The following is a 20,248-nucleotide window of genomic DNA, read 5'->3' as shown; positions in this document are numbered from 1 at the left end:
ATCCCAGGCAACAAAACTTCGATAAGTAAATAAATCTCATTTGCCCAGGTGGCTATGTTGCATCTTGATCAATAAGTTGACTCAAATAGCTCTTTTCTGACTACCATGGTGAGCTGGGAGGAAACTTACAGTCCTCTAACAAAGTATTTAATTAAAGATGTGAGGTAAATATTGTGCAGATCTTTCAAGGATGTAGATATAATCATTAGAGCTGCAGTGAACAAACTCATTGTTTTAAAGTTGACCCTCATTGGTTCGTCATAGGTTCATAGGTGTGTACTAGGCTAATTGCCCTGGAGCCTTTACAAGCCTAACCCATAGAAGTGCCCTGGCATCGTACCACCAGATGTTAGTTCCTAGTGCCTCTATCAAGTAGAGCCACTGGAGTGATCCCCAAGGTGAACTTTATATTTCCCATCCACTCATCAAGATTTCTCTTGAAGAGGGCCAGTGAGGTGCTCTGGTTGACATGTATGGGAAGTCTATTCCAAAACATAGGCAGTCTCTCGGTTATGAACCTGTCCCTCCAGAATGTTCTGTTGATTGTGGTAATGAGGTTGAAGTCTCTGGAGCGTGTGGTGCGGAGGGATTGCGATTTCTTTAGATGTAGCATTTCTAATGGAGCTGGGTCAGATATGGCTTTGCAAGTCATACAGAGATCGCCTCTTAGTAAATGATATGAGACAGGGAATAGCTGGAGTTTTTTGAGTCTGTCCATGTAGGACATGTGTTTAAGGCGTAGGATCCTCTTCGTGAGGTATTTTTGTGGCCTTTCCAGCTGTTGCATCTGTCTAGTGAGGTACATGCCAAATGGGGCATTATACTCAATGACTGCCCTAATGAGGGAAGAGTAGAGAGATGATAACCTCTTTCTTCCTGGATGCAAAACACTTGGTAATGGGATGTGTCACACATCTCTTATAATGCATTCAGTGTTCAGTGGGCTCCCATCGATGTGGTAATTAGTGGGAACTGAGTTTTAATTACACATGGCTGTTTTGCATTAATAGCTGTGGTTTCGACACCAGTCATTGGTCTCAGTGAGGCCTTTCTGTAGGATGTCTACATCACTTGGGGAGTTAATAATGGCTCACAATGGCACACAAGACAGCCAAATCCCTTCAAAATCTTTACAGCAATGGTTCATACCCTCTTCTCCTGCCACTAACTATGTCTACAACTCTACAGTTCTGCAACTGTAAACTGGTTTACTTACCTGGACAAAGTACAAACCCTCATGCTTTAACTAGTAAGAGATTCATGGTTTGAACCCATAAACCATTTCCAGTGAACCTCTGGAGGTTTGTGCACAAGTTAAAAAAGTTTTAAAAGAGCAACAATGAAATAACTTACTGACGAGAGAAAATGAGGTTATCTCTGCATGAAGAGAGAACAGATGAGACTAAACAACAGCTATCAATGCAAAACAGCCATGTGTAATTAAACACCAGTAGTCAGTATTTTGTCCCACATTGTACTAAATACAGACTTCACAAACATGTTACCGTATGTACCAAAGTCACAAATGGTCAGTAACTAGAACAGCATAAGCTGTAAAATCATTACAATCTACTGGCCTCAGTTTGATTCCACAGCCTTCACTTTACTGTCCTTCTACAGGTCACTTAACTGTATCCTCAGATTACCCCCTGAAAACAGGCAGGTAAGTCTAGGAGAACCTACAGAGTTAACACAGAAAGTACATGCAAGTTGCACTAAGTATAACAGTAGGTGCACAAAGTCATCACTGGTGCAGTAGACTACGTAATGTGGGCTATAGCCTGCAGGGATATAATAGCCAGCCTGTCTTCCAAAGTCTGTGTCTCCCCCACACACACATGCCTACATATGTTGATGTGGCACGAGCACCAAAGAGGATAACAACAGCCCTAGTACTAAAAACCTTAAATACTTTATTGCCCCCCCTCACCCCAAAAAGGGAGAGAGCCTACTGTATTAAAAAAAAAAAAAACGTGAAATTTAGGAACACACAACTTTTTCTGAAAACATAATATATACAGAAAAAGGATGATGGAGGGTGGGTGCAGTTACAGCAGTAGTGAAGACTTCAAACATGCATTGTTATGCTAAGTTCAACTTGCATAACTGTAGTGTGTCCATCAGTATCACTGCTGCAGTAGCCTAAGTAATATGAGTAGATTACCATAGCTTATCCACCCTGGGAAGAGTAACACTTAGGATGCAGAAGGTCATGGACGCACAGAAATAATTAAGTTTGCAATGTTTCTTAAAAGTATGTACAGAAGACTAAGTAGCTGCTTCCAGAATGCTTTTACAGTCCACCACTTTCTAGTATTCCATCGGAGAAGACAAGGCTCTAGTAGAATGTGCCTTGATCCTACCTGAAAGTGATCTACCATGGTGGTAATAGCAAGGAACAATCAAGAAATGGCCCTTTTTGACACAGGTTGCCCTTTCATTGTCCCATCATATAACAAACTGCTGTTAAGGTTTCCTGAAGGACTTAGTTCTGTCAAGATAAATACCAGAGCTGCCTGTGCATGTCCAAAGCACACACAATCCTTTCTCCATCATTTTAGGTTACGGATAGAAAACAGGGAGACTGATGGCTTGTTTGAAAGTAAGCTCTGAAACAGCTTTTGGCATGAATATGGGATTTGTTCTTAAACTGACCTTCTCTCTATTAAAAAACAAACAGGGTTCACTCATCATGAGAGCTTGCAACTCAGATACTCACCTTGCACAAGTCAGACCAATAAGCGAGACAGTCTCCCACATTGTCGACTACAAATCAGCAAGTTGAGCTGGTTCAAAATGAGATATATGTAACTTTTCCAGTACAAAGTTAAGATCCCAAGAAGGTCCACCTGTTTCCTAGGTAGTCTTGCATGTAAAACACCTTTCATGAACTGATTGACAAAAAACAGGGAAAAAAGAAGAGGACCCATGGGTAGACATGTTAAAGCGGCCAAGAGATGAACCTTGACAGAGGAGAAAGAAAGGCCAGAGGAGAGTAACTCACATAAATATTTATGAACCAGTGGTACATCACCCCTAAACAGGCTCTGGCTATTTCTATGACATCAACTAGTAAATCATTCCATTTAGCAACATAACATTCCTAGTACTAGGTTTTCTTGTCTCCTTTCTACCTGCTACACTCAAAAAGAAGGTTTCTAAAAGGTATCAAAAATGAATCCTCCAAGTAGTCAGTTGAGGTAATTTCAGAATGGGGTATACCAAACTCAACGTGTCTTGAGTAAGTAGATCCGATCTGTGAGAAAGCTTGTGGTAATTGCCCTTAACTAATTCAATAAGAAGGGAGAACCATTGTCTGGGCCAGAAGAGAGTTATCACACAAAGATCTTTAGAAAGTCTTCCTGAATCTTCAGAATTACCCTGCATATCAGGAGAAAGGGTGGAAATGCATAAGGGAACATTCTCAACCACAGGAATGAATAAGTATCTGCTTTCCAGGCCTGCCTGCAAGGAATCCTAGTGCAGAACATGTCTGGTTGTCTATTTGAAAGGAGGCAAACCAGAACTATTTGAGGTATTCCTTACAAGTGGATCAGTTCCTTGAAGAACCCCCCCCCCCCCAATTCCATTTTAATTCATTAAGGTCTATCCTGGCCCTGCTCAGCTTCTCTGCTACTACATTTTGCTCTGACAAAATGGTAGAAGCTTTAATGGTTAAACAATGTTTCAGATTGACCCTCCAAGCTACCATAACCAGCCTGCACAGAGGATAAGACCTGGTGCCCCTGTTTTGTTTGTGTACCACATCACTGTGGTGTTGTTTTTAATCACCTGCAAATGTCCACAGGACCACAGATGAACAGATTCTTTAGTATGGATCACAGCTAACATCTCTTTCACATTTGTGTGTTTCAGACTGTTTTATTCCTAAGACCCTGCACTTTTACCCCCTGTTGATACAATACCCCAAGCAAAATCCAATGCATCTATTGTAACAAATTAAGCAGCGGTCAGAAGAGTTAATGGGAGACCTGTATTCAAGGAAACCTGTTCTCTCCATCAAAGGAGTTCCCTATTTACAAAACCCAACACTGGAATTTGAAATGCCAGAGAGTGAGAATGTTGGGTCCACATAGTCTTTAAGAACCACTGAATTTTTCTCATGTACAACCTGGTGAGGAATCATGAGTAGTGTGGATGCCATGAATCACAGAATTACAAAATACTCTCTGTCTGAAGTCTGAGACCGACTGGAGAAACCCAGGAAGCTTTACAGATGCAAGTTCACTTTCTTCAGAGAAAGGATTGCCTCTTAAGGGAAGTAACTAGAAGGTATCTTGGAAAAACAATCCTGTTAGAAGAAATTAAGGAGGACATTTGACTGACTTGAACGGCTGGGTTGAGAAGGAGATTTGTAACCTGTGAAAGGGACTCGATGTCAGGAAAAAGACTGTAAAGATAAGCAAGTTGTCTTGATAAGGAAATATGTGAAACCCCTGCAATCTGCAATGAGCTATTACTGGGGCAAGACACTTTGCAAACACCCTTGGAACTGTAGATAACCCAAAGGGTAAAGCAGACAACTAATAATCCGACCGAGAGACAGACACTGAAAACAAGAAGTAATGTACTCATCATAACGTTCGAAGTATGTAGTCCATCTCACCTCACATTCTTACCCGTGGGTTCGGAGCCGAATGTCGGCTCTGACTCGGCCATGCTTTAGCTCAAAGTCTTTCTATTGGCTGGGCTAAGATGGTATCCCATGCTGCACTGCTCTCTATCCCTAGATCTAGTTTGCTGCGAGCACCAGCACTCACTCTCCATGCATAACAACACCCAAGGAAGGAAGAACAAACCAAGAATGAAGGGAACTCTGAAATCAGGCCTAACCTCCAGATCCACCAGGATGGGGGAAGGTGGGGGGGGGGGTAAGTAAGAATGTGAGGCGAGATGGACTACATACATCGAACGTTATGGTGAGTACATAACTTCTTGATGTTATGTAGTCCAATCTCGCCTACATTCTTACCCATGGCACAGCGTCCCCAGCACCTAAATCCTGGGAGGCTCAGTGGAAAATGCTCCTGAACACTGTGGAACCAAAGGAAGACCTGCCTCTAGATACCACATCTAACTTGTAATGAGTAACAAAGGTGTGAGGAGATGCCCAAGTAGCCACAGCACAAATATCATCCATAGACAATCTGGCCTGAAAAGGTGTAGATGTAGATACAGACCGGGTAGAGTGAGCCTTCACTCGGAGCGGTAAATCTCTTCCCCCTGAAGTATAAATGAAAACAATACAACTGGAAATCCACCTGGACAACGTAACTTTGGAAACAGGAGACCAATTCTGTTTTCCGAAAATGAAACAAACAACTGATCAGATTTCCTGAGGTCGTTCGTTCTGTGCAAATAGAATCGTAACTGTCTGTGCACATCCAACTGATGAAATTTGAATTCTGCCTTGCTCGAGAACCGAGGAAAAAACACTGGTAATTCAATGGATTGGTTAAGGTTACTAACTGACACTACTTTGGGAAGAAAGGAAGGATTCGGTCTTAGAGAAACCCTGTCCTTATGAAAAATCAAATAAGGTGGTTTTGATTGATAAAGCTTGAAGCTCCGAAACACATCTGGCTGACATGATGGCTAGCAAAAAGACAGTCTTCCAAGTTAAGAATTTTAAATTACAAGTGGCTACAGGCTCAAAGGGGGGTGAAGTAAGACCCTGTAGAACAAAGTTTAAGTCCCAATGAATAACAGGTTCAGAGACAGGAGGACAAAGCAACAAAATGCCTTTCAGGAAGGCCTTACAGAGTCTATGTGCCATTAGACTAGGTTTGTCTGCAACATGAAAGGTAGAAATTGCCACCAACTGGACTTTAATGGTTGCGGCAGCTGATCACTGGTTGAAAAGCATAGAAAGGAACTCCAATACTGACGAGATTGGAGCTGTGTAAGAGTCAATCTTTTTGGCATGTGCCCAGATGGAAAATCTCTTCCATTTGCTGTAATAAATCTTCCTGGTCAAAGACTTATGCGAGGAAGATAGAAATACCTCCGGCGAAAAATGGTGAAGCCTAACTAATGACAGAAGTGGAGTGGCCAAGCTGTCAACCGGAGGGTCTGAAGAGAGGGATGGAGCTGCCCTGACATGTGAGTCAGTAAGTCTGGTTGTGGGTCCAGAATCCAAGGAGCGTCCATGAGACAGGGATGGAGAAAGGGGAAACAAATTTGACGAGACCAGTGTGGAGCAATCAGAATCATTTTGCTTCCCAAGGATTGCGCTTTCTGAATAACCTTTGACAGCAAAGGAACCAGAGGGAAGGCATATAGTAGACCGGAGGGGCCAATCGTGAACTAGAGCGTCCCTGGGTGATTCCCCCTGAGGGGGGATAAGGGTGAAGTAGCTGCTGCATTTGGCATTGAGGGGGCTGGCAAAAAGGTAGCAGCAAGGCTGACCCCACCTGCAGAAAATCTGCTCTGCAACTTGACAGTTCAAGGACCACTCGTGAGGCATCAGAATAGCTCTGCTTAGCCTGTTTGTGATCACACTGGACTTCCCCAGAATGTGCGCTGCTATCAGAAAACATTGGGAAGACATTGCCCACCGCCACACTCGCATGGCCTCTCTGCAAAGGGGGTACGACTTGGTTCCTCCCTGTTTGTTCAGATACCATACCACCAACATATTGTCTGAATGGATTGCAATAGTCCCGAGAGGAAGAAAGCTCTTAAGTGCTTGCCAAGCTAGTAGCACAGCTCTCATCTCCAGGACATTGATATGCAGATACATCTCGTGCTCTTGCCATGTGCCTTGGACTGTTCTGCCTAGATAATGCCCCCCCACCCCATCTGGGAGGCATCCACGGTCACCATGGCATCCGGAGGTGAAGGAACGAAGGGCTTTCCCGCAGTGAGATTGTCGGTGTGAAGCCACCAACTGATATCCTGTTTGCACCTGTCTGTGAGTAGAATAGGGTGAGAAAGTGGAAGACGTTGAAGAGACTACTGGACGAAGAGTAGCCACTGAAGGAGCCTCATATGTAACTTTGCCAGGGGGACTAACATAATCGTAGCAGCCATCATCTCCAACAATTGGAGGACCAATCCTGCCTTCACTCTTCTCAGAGGGAGCAAGGTGTAAACCTGTTGTTATAGGACTCTGATTCTTTCCTGTGGTAGAAACGCTCGCATGAGGACGGTGTCTAATTCGGCGCCTATAAATGTGATAAGCTGCGAGGGAAACCAGGCAGATTTTTCCTAGTTCAAGGTGATGCCCAACTGTTAACATAGGTTGATAGTAACATCTCTGGTCTGAAGTAGCAGATGCCTGGTGTTGGTAGTAAGAAGCCAGTCGTCCAGGTATGGAAACACTTGGAATCCCTGAGGTCTCAAGTGAGCAGTCACCACTGCCATGCATTTGGTAAACACACTAGGGGCTGTGGTGAGATCAAAGGGCAGGGCTCAAAACTGAAAGCGACTGGCTCCCAGCCGGAAGCGTAGGTGACTTCTGGATGCACTGTCCATCTTTATGTGGTAGTAAGCATCCTTGAGGTCGATGTAGCACATCCTCACTTCTTTTCCCCAACAATGGGAGAATAGATTGCAACGTAACCATTCAGAATTTGGACTTTTGCACATGGGTGTTCAATCGGCTGAGATCCAAAATGGGTCTCAGGTCCCCTGTCCTTTTCGGCACCAAAGAGAATCTGGAGTAAGTCCCTAATCCAATCTGGTCTGAGGGGACATGTTGGATGGCTCCTTTTTCTAACAGCTCTGAAACTTCTGAAGCTGCAGAATCCCTTTGACTGGGTGGAACATCCGGGATTTTCTTGATTGGAGGGGGAGTTGACGAGAAGGGAATGACATATCCTCCGGAAATTATTCGTAGAACCCATTGGTCCTGGGTGATATCTTGCCAGGCCTCCAGGTATAGTGAGATGCGACCCCCGACTGGCTCCGGAAACGCACAGTCGGGCCTCTCATCTGGAGCAGCGGTAGGGAGAACCATGAAAGGAATCGCGGTCTCCCGAGTTGCGAGGGCCTCCTCTGCCCCTAGGGTGGCATCTACCTGAATAACCACCCCCTCCCCTGCCACTGGAGGGGGACTCACCTTGTGCATCGGGAAAAAACCTCTGTGATTTCTTGAACCACATCTTTCCGCCCCTCTGGGCCCTGGGATAAGGCCTAGAGGGAAGGGAAAAACAGACTCCTGCGGCAGACAGAGTTTTTCCCTCTTGCTCGCACCTAGTAAGAGTGTCTTTCACTTTGGTTCCAAACAAAGAGGAACCATCAAACGAGGCGTCAGTGAATGTAGACTTGAAGGCTTCCGTGAAATGACAAAGGCGCATTCAGGTATGTCTCCTAAGAGCGACTCCTGAACTTGCTGACCTACTCTCTCCCTCGGCTGCATGAGAGATCAGCCTCATGAAGGAGTTTGCAACAGAATTGAGGGTAGACACCTGAGCGTTTAGCTTCTGAGCCACCGCCTCAGAAACATTACCCGTTAGAGTATCTCCAAGCTCCTTTAGGAGATCTCTCTGGAGCTGTGTAAAGTGTGATAAGTAATTCATTGACTGCAAAGTAAAGGCCACTGAAGAAAACGTACGCTTTCCGTACCGGTCCATAGTCCTAGACTCCTTGTTAGGGGGATGGACAGTGGAAGAAGTCTCAGCTAATTCCTTCTTGGTGGCCGCTGCTACCACCATGGCATCCACAGGGACTCCCCTTGGATAGAAATTCCTTATCAGGAGGGGCAGACAAAAATTTATTGGGTCTCCTGCGGACTGGTTCCACAGAGTCAGGGGTTTCCCACACCCTTCGACAAACCAGATCCAGAAGCTTGTCGAAGGGTGGAGACACCCAGGAGGCGGAGGGTTGAGCACCAAAGACCTTCAGGAACACAGACTCCTCTTTGGAGGAGGCTTTGGAAGGCCAGTCACCTCTTTGCTTCAAAATCTCTAGGATGTCAGAGAAAGAAACATCCTCAAAGGATAACTTAGGGGACTCCTCCGATTCCTCGAGGTCGGTGTCTGACGTGAGAGACTCATCTTGGGAATCTATGTGCTTCCTCTTGCACGTTCTCTTTCTGGGTGGCTTCTCAGGCAAAAACTCTGAGGGGCCCTCAGAAGTATGGGGACCACTCGTGGGGGTACCCTGAGGCCTTGGGGCTCCGTTGTCAAGAGATAGAGGGCGATCAGAGACCTGCACTGGTGCTATAGAGGACAGAGTGAGCGAACCGTATGATGCCGCTGACGACCTGGCCAGCGTGCTCCGCATGGCCTTGAAAGTTGGTCCTCCTGGGTCCGAAGATCGACCAGCCTCTGAAGCTGAGACAGGAGTCTGGCTTCCCCACGCCGAAGCATGGAGAGGGAGACTAGGAGCCGAGAGATGTCCCAAAGCCCCTCCCTCGGATCCGACAGAGGAATCTTGAGTCCTGAACCCCGTGGATGGCGTCAACGTGGTCGGAGCAGACGTTGGAACCGATAAGCCAGGAGGGGCTGTCAGAACTGACCTAGGAACATCACACGGAGCCGAGCACTCCAGCTCCGAAAGCTGAGATGCACTCGGAGGAGGAAGTATCGATGTAGGTAGAGGAACCGGCTTCGGAGCCGACTGGATAGGAGCCGAAAACAATTTTGCCAGTACCGGTGACTGAAAAAGTCTCTGCATCACTCTATCGACGTCCACATCCGATAAGGTCCTGAAGGATTTGGAGGATAGGGAAGGAGATCGAGACCTCCTCTCTGATGAAGACCTGCGAGGAGGAGATACCGGCCTAATGCTAGGCAACTGGCTCCAAAAACAGTCCAAGAAAATTGGAGCCGAAGCAGGTTCCATAACTACTGACACTTCCTGCGGCCCCGAGGACAATGGAGCAGAGGATGTCACTGAAGATTTTGCTGTTTTCTTCGGCAGCTCCGATGATACTGATGGAGCTGGGGATCGCTTTTTAGCCTTGGAAGATTTAGCGTTTGATGGAGAAGACTTAAAGCTGGAAGCACTCTCCAAACCCTCCTCGAAGGAGGGTTTCAGAAGTCCCTTCAAAATCAATTTGTTCTTCCCTTCCTGAAGAACATGCGGGCTAAAAGCATGACAAAAACTACACGATTCCTGGAGGTGAATCGTTCCCAGACAGTACACACAAACAGTGTCCATCAGTGATGGACATCTTATAACTACACTTGGTGCACTTCTTAAAGCCCGAGGGCTTATGCTCCTTAGTATCTTTACACATAGTTACCACAACACCGAGTAACTAACTCAAAAAATAGACCAACGGTCAAACAGCCACAAGCGCGGGAACAGAACAAACAAACAGTACACCACAAATACCTCTAACTAAAACGGTCCTAGACACAAGTACAAGGGGGAGGACAAATTTCTCTAATTTAAACTGTTTTAGCCCAAGGGAAAAAGTTAGCACACAAGGAAAGCAAGGGGACAGACTAGATCCTCTAACTGAAACTGGCCTAGCCCACTGGAAACAGCTAGTGGGATACCACAAGAACACGCTATAAGAAAAAACAACTTTTCCACAATACAGTTCAAGAAACACACACAAATAGCTATGAAAATAGCTTTTTTTTTTTTTGCAAAAAACTTCTCTGCTATAAAGAAGAAAGGGTACTTAGCCACAGCCAAGAGCAAGACCACGTCCGAGCTACACGAGCGGCAAACAAGATCTGGGGATAGAGAGCAGTGCAGCATGGGATACCACTTAGCCCAGCCAATAGAAAGACTTCGAGCTAAAGTATGGCCGAGTTAGAGCAGACATTCGGCTCCGAACCCACGGGTAACAATGTAGGCGAGATTGGACTACACAAGATTGTGAGAAAACCTCTGAACTCTGTGGCAATGGGAATGTAATGATAAGCATCATTCAAGTCTAGATTTACCAAGAAACTGCTCAGAGGAATGACAGGTAACTGGCTTTGGAAATTTATCATCTTCATCTGTGGCATTTTCACAAAGAAGTTGGTAAAGAAAAGATGAAAAACTGATCTTCAGGAAATATCCCTCTTTGGTAAGAGAAATATTTTTGAATAGAATTTTTTTTTCTCATCTGACTTTGGGTCACTGGTTCTATGACCTCCACGGAAAGCATATGAATTAGAACTAGATGAAACAGCTCTGCCTGGTTTAGAAGATGAGAAGGAATTGCTCGAAAAGGAGGAGGGTTTGCCCAGTGCCATCTGTAACCCCACTGAACTACTCTCAAAACCAATTTGTCTTTAACAATCTGCTGACAAAATGGAAAACTGAGATCCATATCTGTGACAGATTTGAAGAAATGACAGGAAGGAGAGAGTTTTGTTGACAGAGTCCTTCTGAAGAGGAGGACTGTCCCTTTTACTGAAAGGATCCCAGCTTATTATTTAATACCTTCTGCTATAGTTCTGCTTACCAGAAGCCTGCTGGAATTGCTCATTTTTTTTTTTGACAAAAGAACAAGAGGTTTTAGTAGATTTAAGGAAAAGAGAGCTGAAAAATCTTAATAACCTCCTGAATTAAGTCACCTCTTTCATCAAACTGTACGACTACCCAAGTAGCAGAAACACCAAACAAATCCCCCTCATCCAAATGAGAATTCACAATTTCGGATTTAACATCTTTTGAAGACTTCTGATTATATACCCAGGCAAAACATCTCAACGCAGCAACAACAACTGCAGCTCTGGACACAGAGTCAGAACAATAATATATACACTCTTTAAAGAATGTTTAGACTTACCTTCTGAAGGCAAAGTGGCAGAAAAGTTCCTCACACTATCAACACAAGTCAGCATGTACTTCAACATATGAGCCTGGCAATTCAGAATTCTAAATGCTGAAGAAGAGAAAATTATCTTCCAAAACCTGACAAAGGATTTACCATACTTGTCAAAAGAAAGGAGATGGATTAGCAGTGACCAAAACTTGCTGGCAGATGGAGAAGAAATAGAAACAGCTGCTGGGTCAGACCTGAGCTGAAAAAATAACTTGTTAGACTGAAGAACTTTATAAAATTGGTCAGCCTTTTTAGGGACTAATGATTGACTATCAGGATTATTGCATCCTGGGTTAAAAGCATTCTATTAAGCTGGCGTCATAACAGAAATACTACTAGAGTGTGGCTTATCCACTTATAGCATGTCATAATACCACCTTAAAGAAAAGGGAGCATCCACCTGTTCGTACTGAAATAAATTATTAATTGCAGACACGGTCTCAAAATTCCTCAGTAGGTGAAACTGAGGAATCACCCACTTCAGAATCAGGGACATGAGAAGAAAACACTGATGAGCCTTACCACTACCCCTATTACAAACATCTGATAAATTATTCTCAGGTACAGTGGAAATAACCCCTTAGCAAAATAAATTAGTTTATCTTAAGTAACATAAAAAAGAAGTTATGTACTCACAACAATGTTCCATCTGAGTAGTTGTACTTCATTTGTCTTCAACCTGTGGGGATTCGGATCACTATCAGATCCGAGATGGCCGCATCACCAGCATCTGATCCAAGCTCCAAGCTCCTCCCCCTACCCATAATGCCCCTCCATCTCTTTCCTCCCTCAAATAGAGTTTGTTGAATCAGAAACATAAGCCCGACCCAAGAAAACCTTACCACTAAAGGTTCAGATAATCTAGAACAAACATAAGCAGGAGAGCCACAAGTGTGCAGCTCTCCCAAATATCAAAGTACGACAATCGTGGCAAGGTTAGGGGGAAGGAAGGAAGGAGGGATGGTTGAAGACAAATAAAATACAACTACTCAGATGGAACGTTATGGTGAGTACATAACTTCTTTATCTGAAGTAGTTTACTTCATTTGATCTTCAACCTGTGGGACGGAGTCCCCAGCTACCTTTAGCTGGGTGGCTCTCATGGAAGGATATTACGGAGCACCACGGAGCCAAAGGATGTTCCACCCCTGGATACCGTGTCCAATTTGTAATGTGAAATAACGGTATGAGATGAGGATCAAGTAAGCTGCAGAACAAATGTCATCCAGCGACACTCTAGACCAGAAAGCCACCGAAGTTGCCATATATCTAGTGCAGTGGGCTTTAATCAGGCCAGGCGGGGAGATGCCTTTGTCAAAGTATGCCCGTAGAATGCATTGGGAAATCCGTCTCGCAATGGTATCTTTGGAAACCGGTTTGCCTAAAAAGGGTCTCGAATAGGAAACAAACAGTTGATCTGATTTCCGGAAGGGTTTTATTCTGTGCAGATAAAACCTCAATTGCCTATGTACATCCAACAAATGTAGCTTGCATTTACCTCTATTTTGGAAATTTGGAAAGAAAACAGGCAGACTGATGGTTTGATTAATACTGTTCTCAGAAGCCACTTTAGGAAGGAAGGACGAAATCGTGCACAGGGAAATCCTGTCTTTATAAAAAAACATACAAGGAACTTTAATGGATAAGGCTTGAAGTTCCGATTGGTCGAAGTAATGGCCACCAAAAAAGCCATCTTCCAAGAAAGGAATTGTAAGTCTACTGATGCCGTTGGTTCAAAGGGAGGAGAAACTAGGGCTTGCAGGACAAAGGTGAGGTCCCAAGATGACATTGGATCTTTCACTGGTGGTCGTAACATAAAATTTCCTTTAAGAAAGGTCTTACAGAGCCAAGAGGAAGCTAAGGAAGCCATGTTTTCACCCACATGGAAGTAACAGTAGAAGAACTCGCACCCTGCTGAAAAATACCAGATAAAAATTCCAGAATGGCTGGAACTGGAGCTGAAAAGGGGTCTAGATTCTGTTGAGAGGCCCAGATAGAGAAAGGTTTCCATTTGCTACGGTATTTCTTTCTTGTAGAAGATTTATGAGCCGCCATCAGAATGGCTTTAACTAGAAAGGATAAACCAGGAGTCCTAATCATTACTGAAACTGCAGCAGCCAAGCTGTGAGTTTCAGACTGTCCAGGTTTGGGTGAGGGACCCATGAGGGGTGAGAGATAAGATCTAGAACCAGATGCAAGATCCGTGGAGGAACTACTAGATGAGACAGACTTGACAAGACCAGAATGGGGCAATGAGGATAACTGTGCTCCTCAACCTGCAAGCTTTCTGAAGAAACTTCGGAATGAGAGGTAACAGAGGGTAAGCGTATAGAAGACCGGGAGGCCAAGCATGAACCAGAGCAACTCTGGGGGCTTCTCCCTGAGGAGGGGTTCAGTGCAAAGAACTTGCTGCACTTCGCTTTGGAAGGAGATGCGAAGAGATTGCAGCAATGTTATCCCCACTTGAGGAAGATCTGTTTGGCTACTGGAGGATTCAGAGACCACTCGTAAGGCATCAGAATAGTCCTGCTGAGCCTGCCCGCTAGGATGTTGGACTGTCCCGGAATGTGCATTACCACCAGAAAGCAGCCAGTGGAAACCGCCCATTTCCATACTCTCATGGCTTCTCGACAAAGGGGGTAAGATTTGGTTACTCCCTGCTTGTTGATATACCAGACCACTGACATGTTGTCTGACTGAATGGCAATAGTTCCTAGAGGAAGATGGGCATGAAGTGCCTGCAACACTAAAAGAACCGCCCTCATCTCCAGGACACTGATATGCAAGTTGGTCTCGGAAGGGGGTCACGTGCCTTGGACTGTCCTTTCCAAACAATGCCCCCCCAACCTATCTGGGAGGGATCCGAGGTCACTGTGGTTATGGGAAAAGAGGGAAGAAAGGGACATCCCTGTACAAGTTCTGGGGAAAGAGTCCACCAGAGAAGTGACTCTCTGCAAGCCCAGGATATGCGTGTCGGATGGGACAAGGGTAGGTCCAGGAGGAACCATTTAACTGCTAACGTCCACTGGAGGACCCTCATGTGAAGATGTGCGAAGGGGAGAAGATTGATAGTGGCTGCCATGGAACCCAAGGCCCGGAGAACTAATTCCGCTGATGGGCGGTGAGAATGAAGAAGGTAAGATATGTGAAGTTTCAAACTGTTTACCCTTTCCAGAGTGATGTAGACTTTCATTTGTATGGTGTCTAGCCGAGCTTTAATGAAATGTAATTTAAGCTCTGAAATGGAGTCAGCAACGACTTGTTGACGCTGACTGTAATGCCCAGTCTATTTGCTAGAAGAAGGAAGTAATCTCTGGCCTGGCATAGTAGATGCTTGTTAGGGGCCAGCAAGGAGCCAATCGTCCAGGTAGGGGAAACCCTGGATTCTCTGAAGCCTCAGATGGGCTGCTACCACCGTCATGACTTTGAACACCCTGGGTGCTGTGGTGAGACCAAAGGGTAGGGCCCTGAACTAACAATGATGTTCCCCCCAACAGGAAGCACAGAAACCTGCAGGGGCGCTTTTCATTTTGATGTGATAGTACGCATCCTGGAGGTCGACTGAGCACATCCAATCTTCTGCCTGCAAGTAGGGCAGAATGGACTGAAGTGTGACCATCCAAAATTTCTCCTTGGCAACTGACAGGTTCAGAATGGATAGATCCAGAATGGGTGCTAGGTCCCACGTTTTCTTTGGCACCAAAAATAACCTGAAATAGATGCCCAATCGGGATTGATCTGGGGGGACGGGTTGGATGACTCATTTTTCTAACAGTTTTTCTATCTCCAGTGCTGCTTCCTCTCTCTGTGCGGTGGAACATCCAGGAGGAGTTTTGGTAGGGGTGGTGGTGTTACAAATGGGATGAAATAACCTCTGGATATGATTTTTTAACACCCGACAGTTTGTTGTAATGGACTCCCACTCTGTTGGGTGTAATGAAAGATGGCCCCTGACTGCCTCCAGAGATGAGCAGCCAGGCAAACCCTAAGGGTTGTTGTTTTGGTCTGTCTGAGAATGGTTCGCGAGACCCAAAGTTCTTTGGACCCCCTCTGCCTCTGGGCCAGCATCTGTTGTAACCCTGTCTGCCTCTGGGGGAAGGAGAGTCCTGAGTGTCCCGGGAGAACTAAGATTTCTGGAAGCACATCTTCTTTGCCCCTCAAGGATCTCTGAAGGGAGGAGAAGCGGATCCCGATAGCAGACAGTGTCTTCCCGTCCTTCTCACTCTGGACTAGTGTCTTACACGTGGACTTCCCAAACAGGGAAGAGCCATCATAAGGAGCATTTGCAGAGGATGCCTTAAAGGGTTCTGAGAACTGACATGGCCGAAGCCAGGTGTGATGCCTCATGGCAATGCCAGACCCGGCTGCCTTAGCGCCCCCTTCCATAGCATGGCAAAGGAGATGAATGGACATATTCGCATTCGCTTTGAGAGTGGCCATGCGCACTGAGAACATTTTCATGCTATCTGCTGATGTGGGCTCTGGGGGCAACTCAGCGATCTCCTTGACCAAGTCTCGCTGAAGTCGAATGACACGCGCCATAAAATTCAGCACCCTTATGGAAAAGGTGGCTGAAGCATAAACTCGCTTCCCCAGATGATCCATCGACCGTGACTCTCGGTCAGGAGGATGGACCGTAGAGCTCTCCTGAGTGAGCTCTTTCTTGGTGGCAGCTACCACCACCACAGCATCTACTGGGGACCCCTTAACTCCAGCTGACTCTGTCCTGTGGGCGGCTAAGGACTTTATCTGGTCTTTTTGGAATTGGCTTTACTGTGTATGGTTCCTTCCATGCCCTAGATGTAATAAGGTCCACCAGTGGATCGGCAGGGGGACAGCCAGGAGGTAGATGGGCCCATGCCGAATGCCTCCAGGAACACAGACTCATCTGGGGTCAGTTTTCGGGTGGACCACCCCCCTCTTTGGTGTAGTATTTCCATGATGTCTCCAAAGGAGACATCCTCAGGGGTGACCTGGGGGAACCTTCCCCTTCTTCCAAGTCCATGTCATCTGTGAGGGACTTTGGGGAGGAGTCCAAGTGCCTCCTTTTACATGTGCAGTTGCGAGGGACCTCCTCAGTGGGACTCTCTGTGGGGGACTCGCAAACTGGTGGTTGCTCCCCAATGGGTGCTCCCTGGGGCACATCAAGCACGGGCTGTCCCCTGAGAGGACAGGATGGTCGGAGCCGAACCCAGAATTGAGGGAGTCTGGGCAGATTCGGAAGAGGAGATGGTCAGAGGCCTTGACCCACTCAAGAGGACCCTCTCCACCTCATTGAAAGCTGAGAGAGAGTGGACATCCTGGGAAACAAACAATGGAGCCGCTCTCCTCATATCCGCTGGGGGAGTCGGAGCCGAGCCCACCAGCACTGAGATGGTGAAGGGAAGGCTGCGCTCTGACAAACTTGGAGCCGACAGCACCCCCTCGGATCCGACCCTGAGATTACAGCTCCGAGAGATGGGACCCAACACACTCAAGGGCATGGCCAGAGTCGAGGTACTAGGTACCGTCGGCACCAGCCCTCTGACCCCGAGGGCTCTCAGATCCAAGGACTCCAAAACCAAGGGCAGGACTGGAGAAGGAGCGATGGGTGCAAAGAAGGGCTGAGAACCCCCCGCTCTGAAGGGAGTGAGGGCTGGCAAGACCCCCATCTGGATCTAGGTGCAGATAAACTTACGCATCATCCTATCTCTGATTCGCTTAGACTGTGGGTGGAACGGGATGATGAAGCCACTGACACTGGCCATGAGTGCCAGTGAGGGGAGTCTCTCAAAGGAGGCTGAGACACCATCAGCTTCAGTGAAAATCTTGGAGAACAGAGCTGAGGGGTGCTGGGCCTGGGAGGAGTTTTCACCTTAGCTGGAGGCCCCAACTGTGCCGAGTGGTCAGGGGAACACTTTCTGGATGTATCTTTGTGCCTCCTGTCAGAATCCAAAGGCCTAGAAGCGGGGGGTTGAGCCCCGGAGGCCTGTGAGGGAGAAGACATGGTAGCGGCTACTACTGTGGAAGACAAAGCGGGGACAGCCATCCCCGATGCTGTTAAGAGGCCTTTCATAATCAACTTAGCCCTGCAGTCCTTGAGGGCTCTGGGATTAAACCCTGTGCAAATTGCACCGGCCATGTCCAGATGGGCCGCACCTAAACAAACAATGCACAGTGTGTGGCCATCAGCCAGGCATTTACTAAAGACAGGCTTAGGAACATCTGCCATGTCTAAGGAGGGTGTGCACACACACACACACACACACACACACACACACACATACACACACACACACACACTGTCGTGGTTGACGCCGGTGTAGGGTTGGTAAGGGTAAGAATTTTAGGGGGGGGGGCTAGCTATCCAAAAAGCCAAAAACTTACCAAAAAACACTAACAGCCTGGAGCTCGAGACCACGCTGCTGGGCTGGAAAATGGAAAATGAGATCTGAGGGAGGAAGGAGATGGAGGGGCATAGGTCCTACCATTGTTTCCGTGTAAACTGCTTTTCCAATCTCTCCCTCTTCCCAATCCTTTCTACTTCCACTGATTGATTCCTATAGTTATCATGCAATATTTATGCCTTATAATTATTCCTTTTTTAACTGCAGCTTCTGTTTTAAATTTAACAAAAAATTCTGCCAGAGCAAGTCTTTCACTCAGGATTCCCCTATCCCTTTCTCTTTGTCTAAACTCTGACATCAATTCCTGATAGGGAAGGCAGTTGCTAGCCTTCAATCAGAATGCCTTCTTGGCAGTCATCTGTTATATTCTTGATAAGATATAACCCGTATAGCTTAGGCTACTGCAGCAGTGATGCTGATGAACATTAATAATAACAATAATAAACTGCTTCCCCTCTAAGCAAGGTATACAGCAAAACATACTGATTATCCAGAGAACTGAAATAATTCTGAGCTTGGCTTTTCTCACAGTGATTTTTTTCACATTATACTATGTACACATAAAAATAGCAGCAATGCACCTCAGCCTTCCTAGCTTCTATCATAACCTACTAGGAGCTGTTTAAAGAAAAATCATTGACTGCACTGACAATAGACAATAATGGCTGGTACTTGAACATAACTCATAAAAGATGATCTTGCTTTTAAGAACACTAGGCAGTGGATGATAACGCATTACAGTCCTGTTTTGCTCACTGTGTGGCCTTCGGCACATAATATTAAAGTTGAAGCACTGCATAGCTGTAATACAGTCAGCAGGAAGTACCACATTAACTGAAAGGCTAGAAAATTCTGAAGACTGAATCAGTGACAAAGACTAAGTCAACTGCCAAGGAAAACACATGGCTAATACTTTCAAACTCCTTAGCCAGAATGATAAGTGAACAAGCTTAAACTTACATGCATTCCACTTAACATGCATCTCACTCAATGAAAGCTAAACTAATACTGTGCAGCTGACAGCAATAGTAATTGTCCAGCTGTATCCTTCAGCTATAAAAACACAAAACAGTGTTAATGACATACGCATGCATAATAAATTATATGACATAAGAATTACAATAAAAGGTAGGAGAAAACATAAAATGTCTTCAATAAATAATATAAGTTTTCCATATGTGTATTTAAATACTGGCGCTAGACTCACACATCATTAGATATTTAACATAGTGTTATACTCTAATTTTGTACATACCAAGACCACGAGCTGCAATATCTGTAGCAAAAAGAACTGCAGACTTCTTACGGACAAAATCATTGTAAACTTCCATACGTTTCATCTGCTGCTGTTTACCATGAAGTGCAAGCACTGGGATACCCGGTCGGAGTCGGCAGAACACTCTAAATAAGAACTGCACCTGTTATTTAAAAAGAAAAAAAAGTGTATATGATAAATTAATAACACTTAAAATATTTTTGAAGAAACTGTTGCTATCATCCTCCTGCACACAAACACACACGCACACACACACACACACACACACACACACAAAATCAACACGTATTTATTTTTTCTGCTTTCCAAGCACTATCACAAACAGTGCTCTAGACTCAGATGGCAGTCTTGGATACTAGTTAACTGAAAGGAATGCCATCTTTTAATCAGCTTACACATCTCCCAGCTGCCCCATTAATATACTATTGGACGTGCCTGGTGTGACTCATGGGCTAGGAATATCTTCCTCTTATGGGAGTGTGGGATCAATTCTAATGGGTAGAAGCCCTTGTACTTACTCAGGAAGACTACTCAGTGCAGGTTAGGGATGGATTGCTGAGCTGTTTGAAAGCTAAGAATGAGCAAATACAGAGCCTGCTTACACATTTTCTCCATCTTCAAGAGTTTATACCTGTAAGGCTCCCTGTCAGTACTCCCTGCTGTTACCCTAACATCTGCCAAGGACACTACCAGATCAAGTGGTTTCCCACCCTCTCTCCTGGAAAAAGAGATTTCAAAGTCTTTCAATATTTTCCCACCTGGCCAGCCTTCCAGTCACCCAGACTTTAACTTAAGATCACTGGTGTCTCACGGCCAAAACCTCTGAATCAAGAGAACCACTTCAAA

General features: G+C 45.6%; 1 protein-coding gene across 1 annotated transcript in view; it reads right to left on the bottom strand.

Moving 5' to 3' along the window:
• The window catches only part of DDX10 (DEAD-box helicase 10), a 1,393,858-nt gene that overhangs the window by 970,699 nt on the left and 402,911 nt on the right, over positions 1 to 20,248 (bottom strand). The window contains exon 8 of the mRNA XM_044071854.1: positions 19,382 to 19,544. Coding sequence (XP_043927789.1) covers positions 19,382 to 19,544 — 163 coding nt within the window. The remainder of the gene's footprint in view (positions 1 to 19,381; positions 19,545 to 20,248) is intronic.

This window comes from Protopterus annectens, chromosome 5.part0, assembly GCF_019279795.1.
Source record: "Protopterus annectens isolate FY-2018-M chromosome 5.part0, PAN1.0, whole genome shotgun sequence".
NCBI lineage: Eukaryota > Metazoa > Chordata > Ceratodontiformes > Protopteridae > Protopterus > Protopterus annectens.
This window is presented reverse-complemented; position numbering and strand designations above follow the sequence as displayed.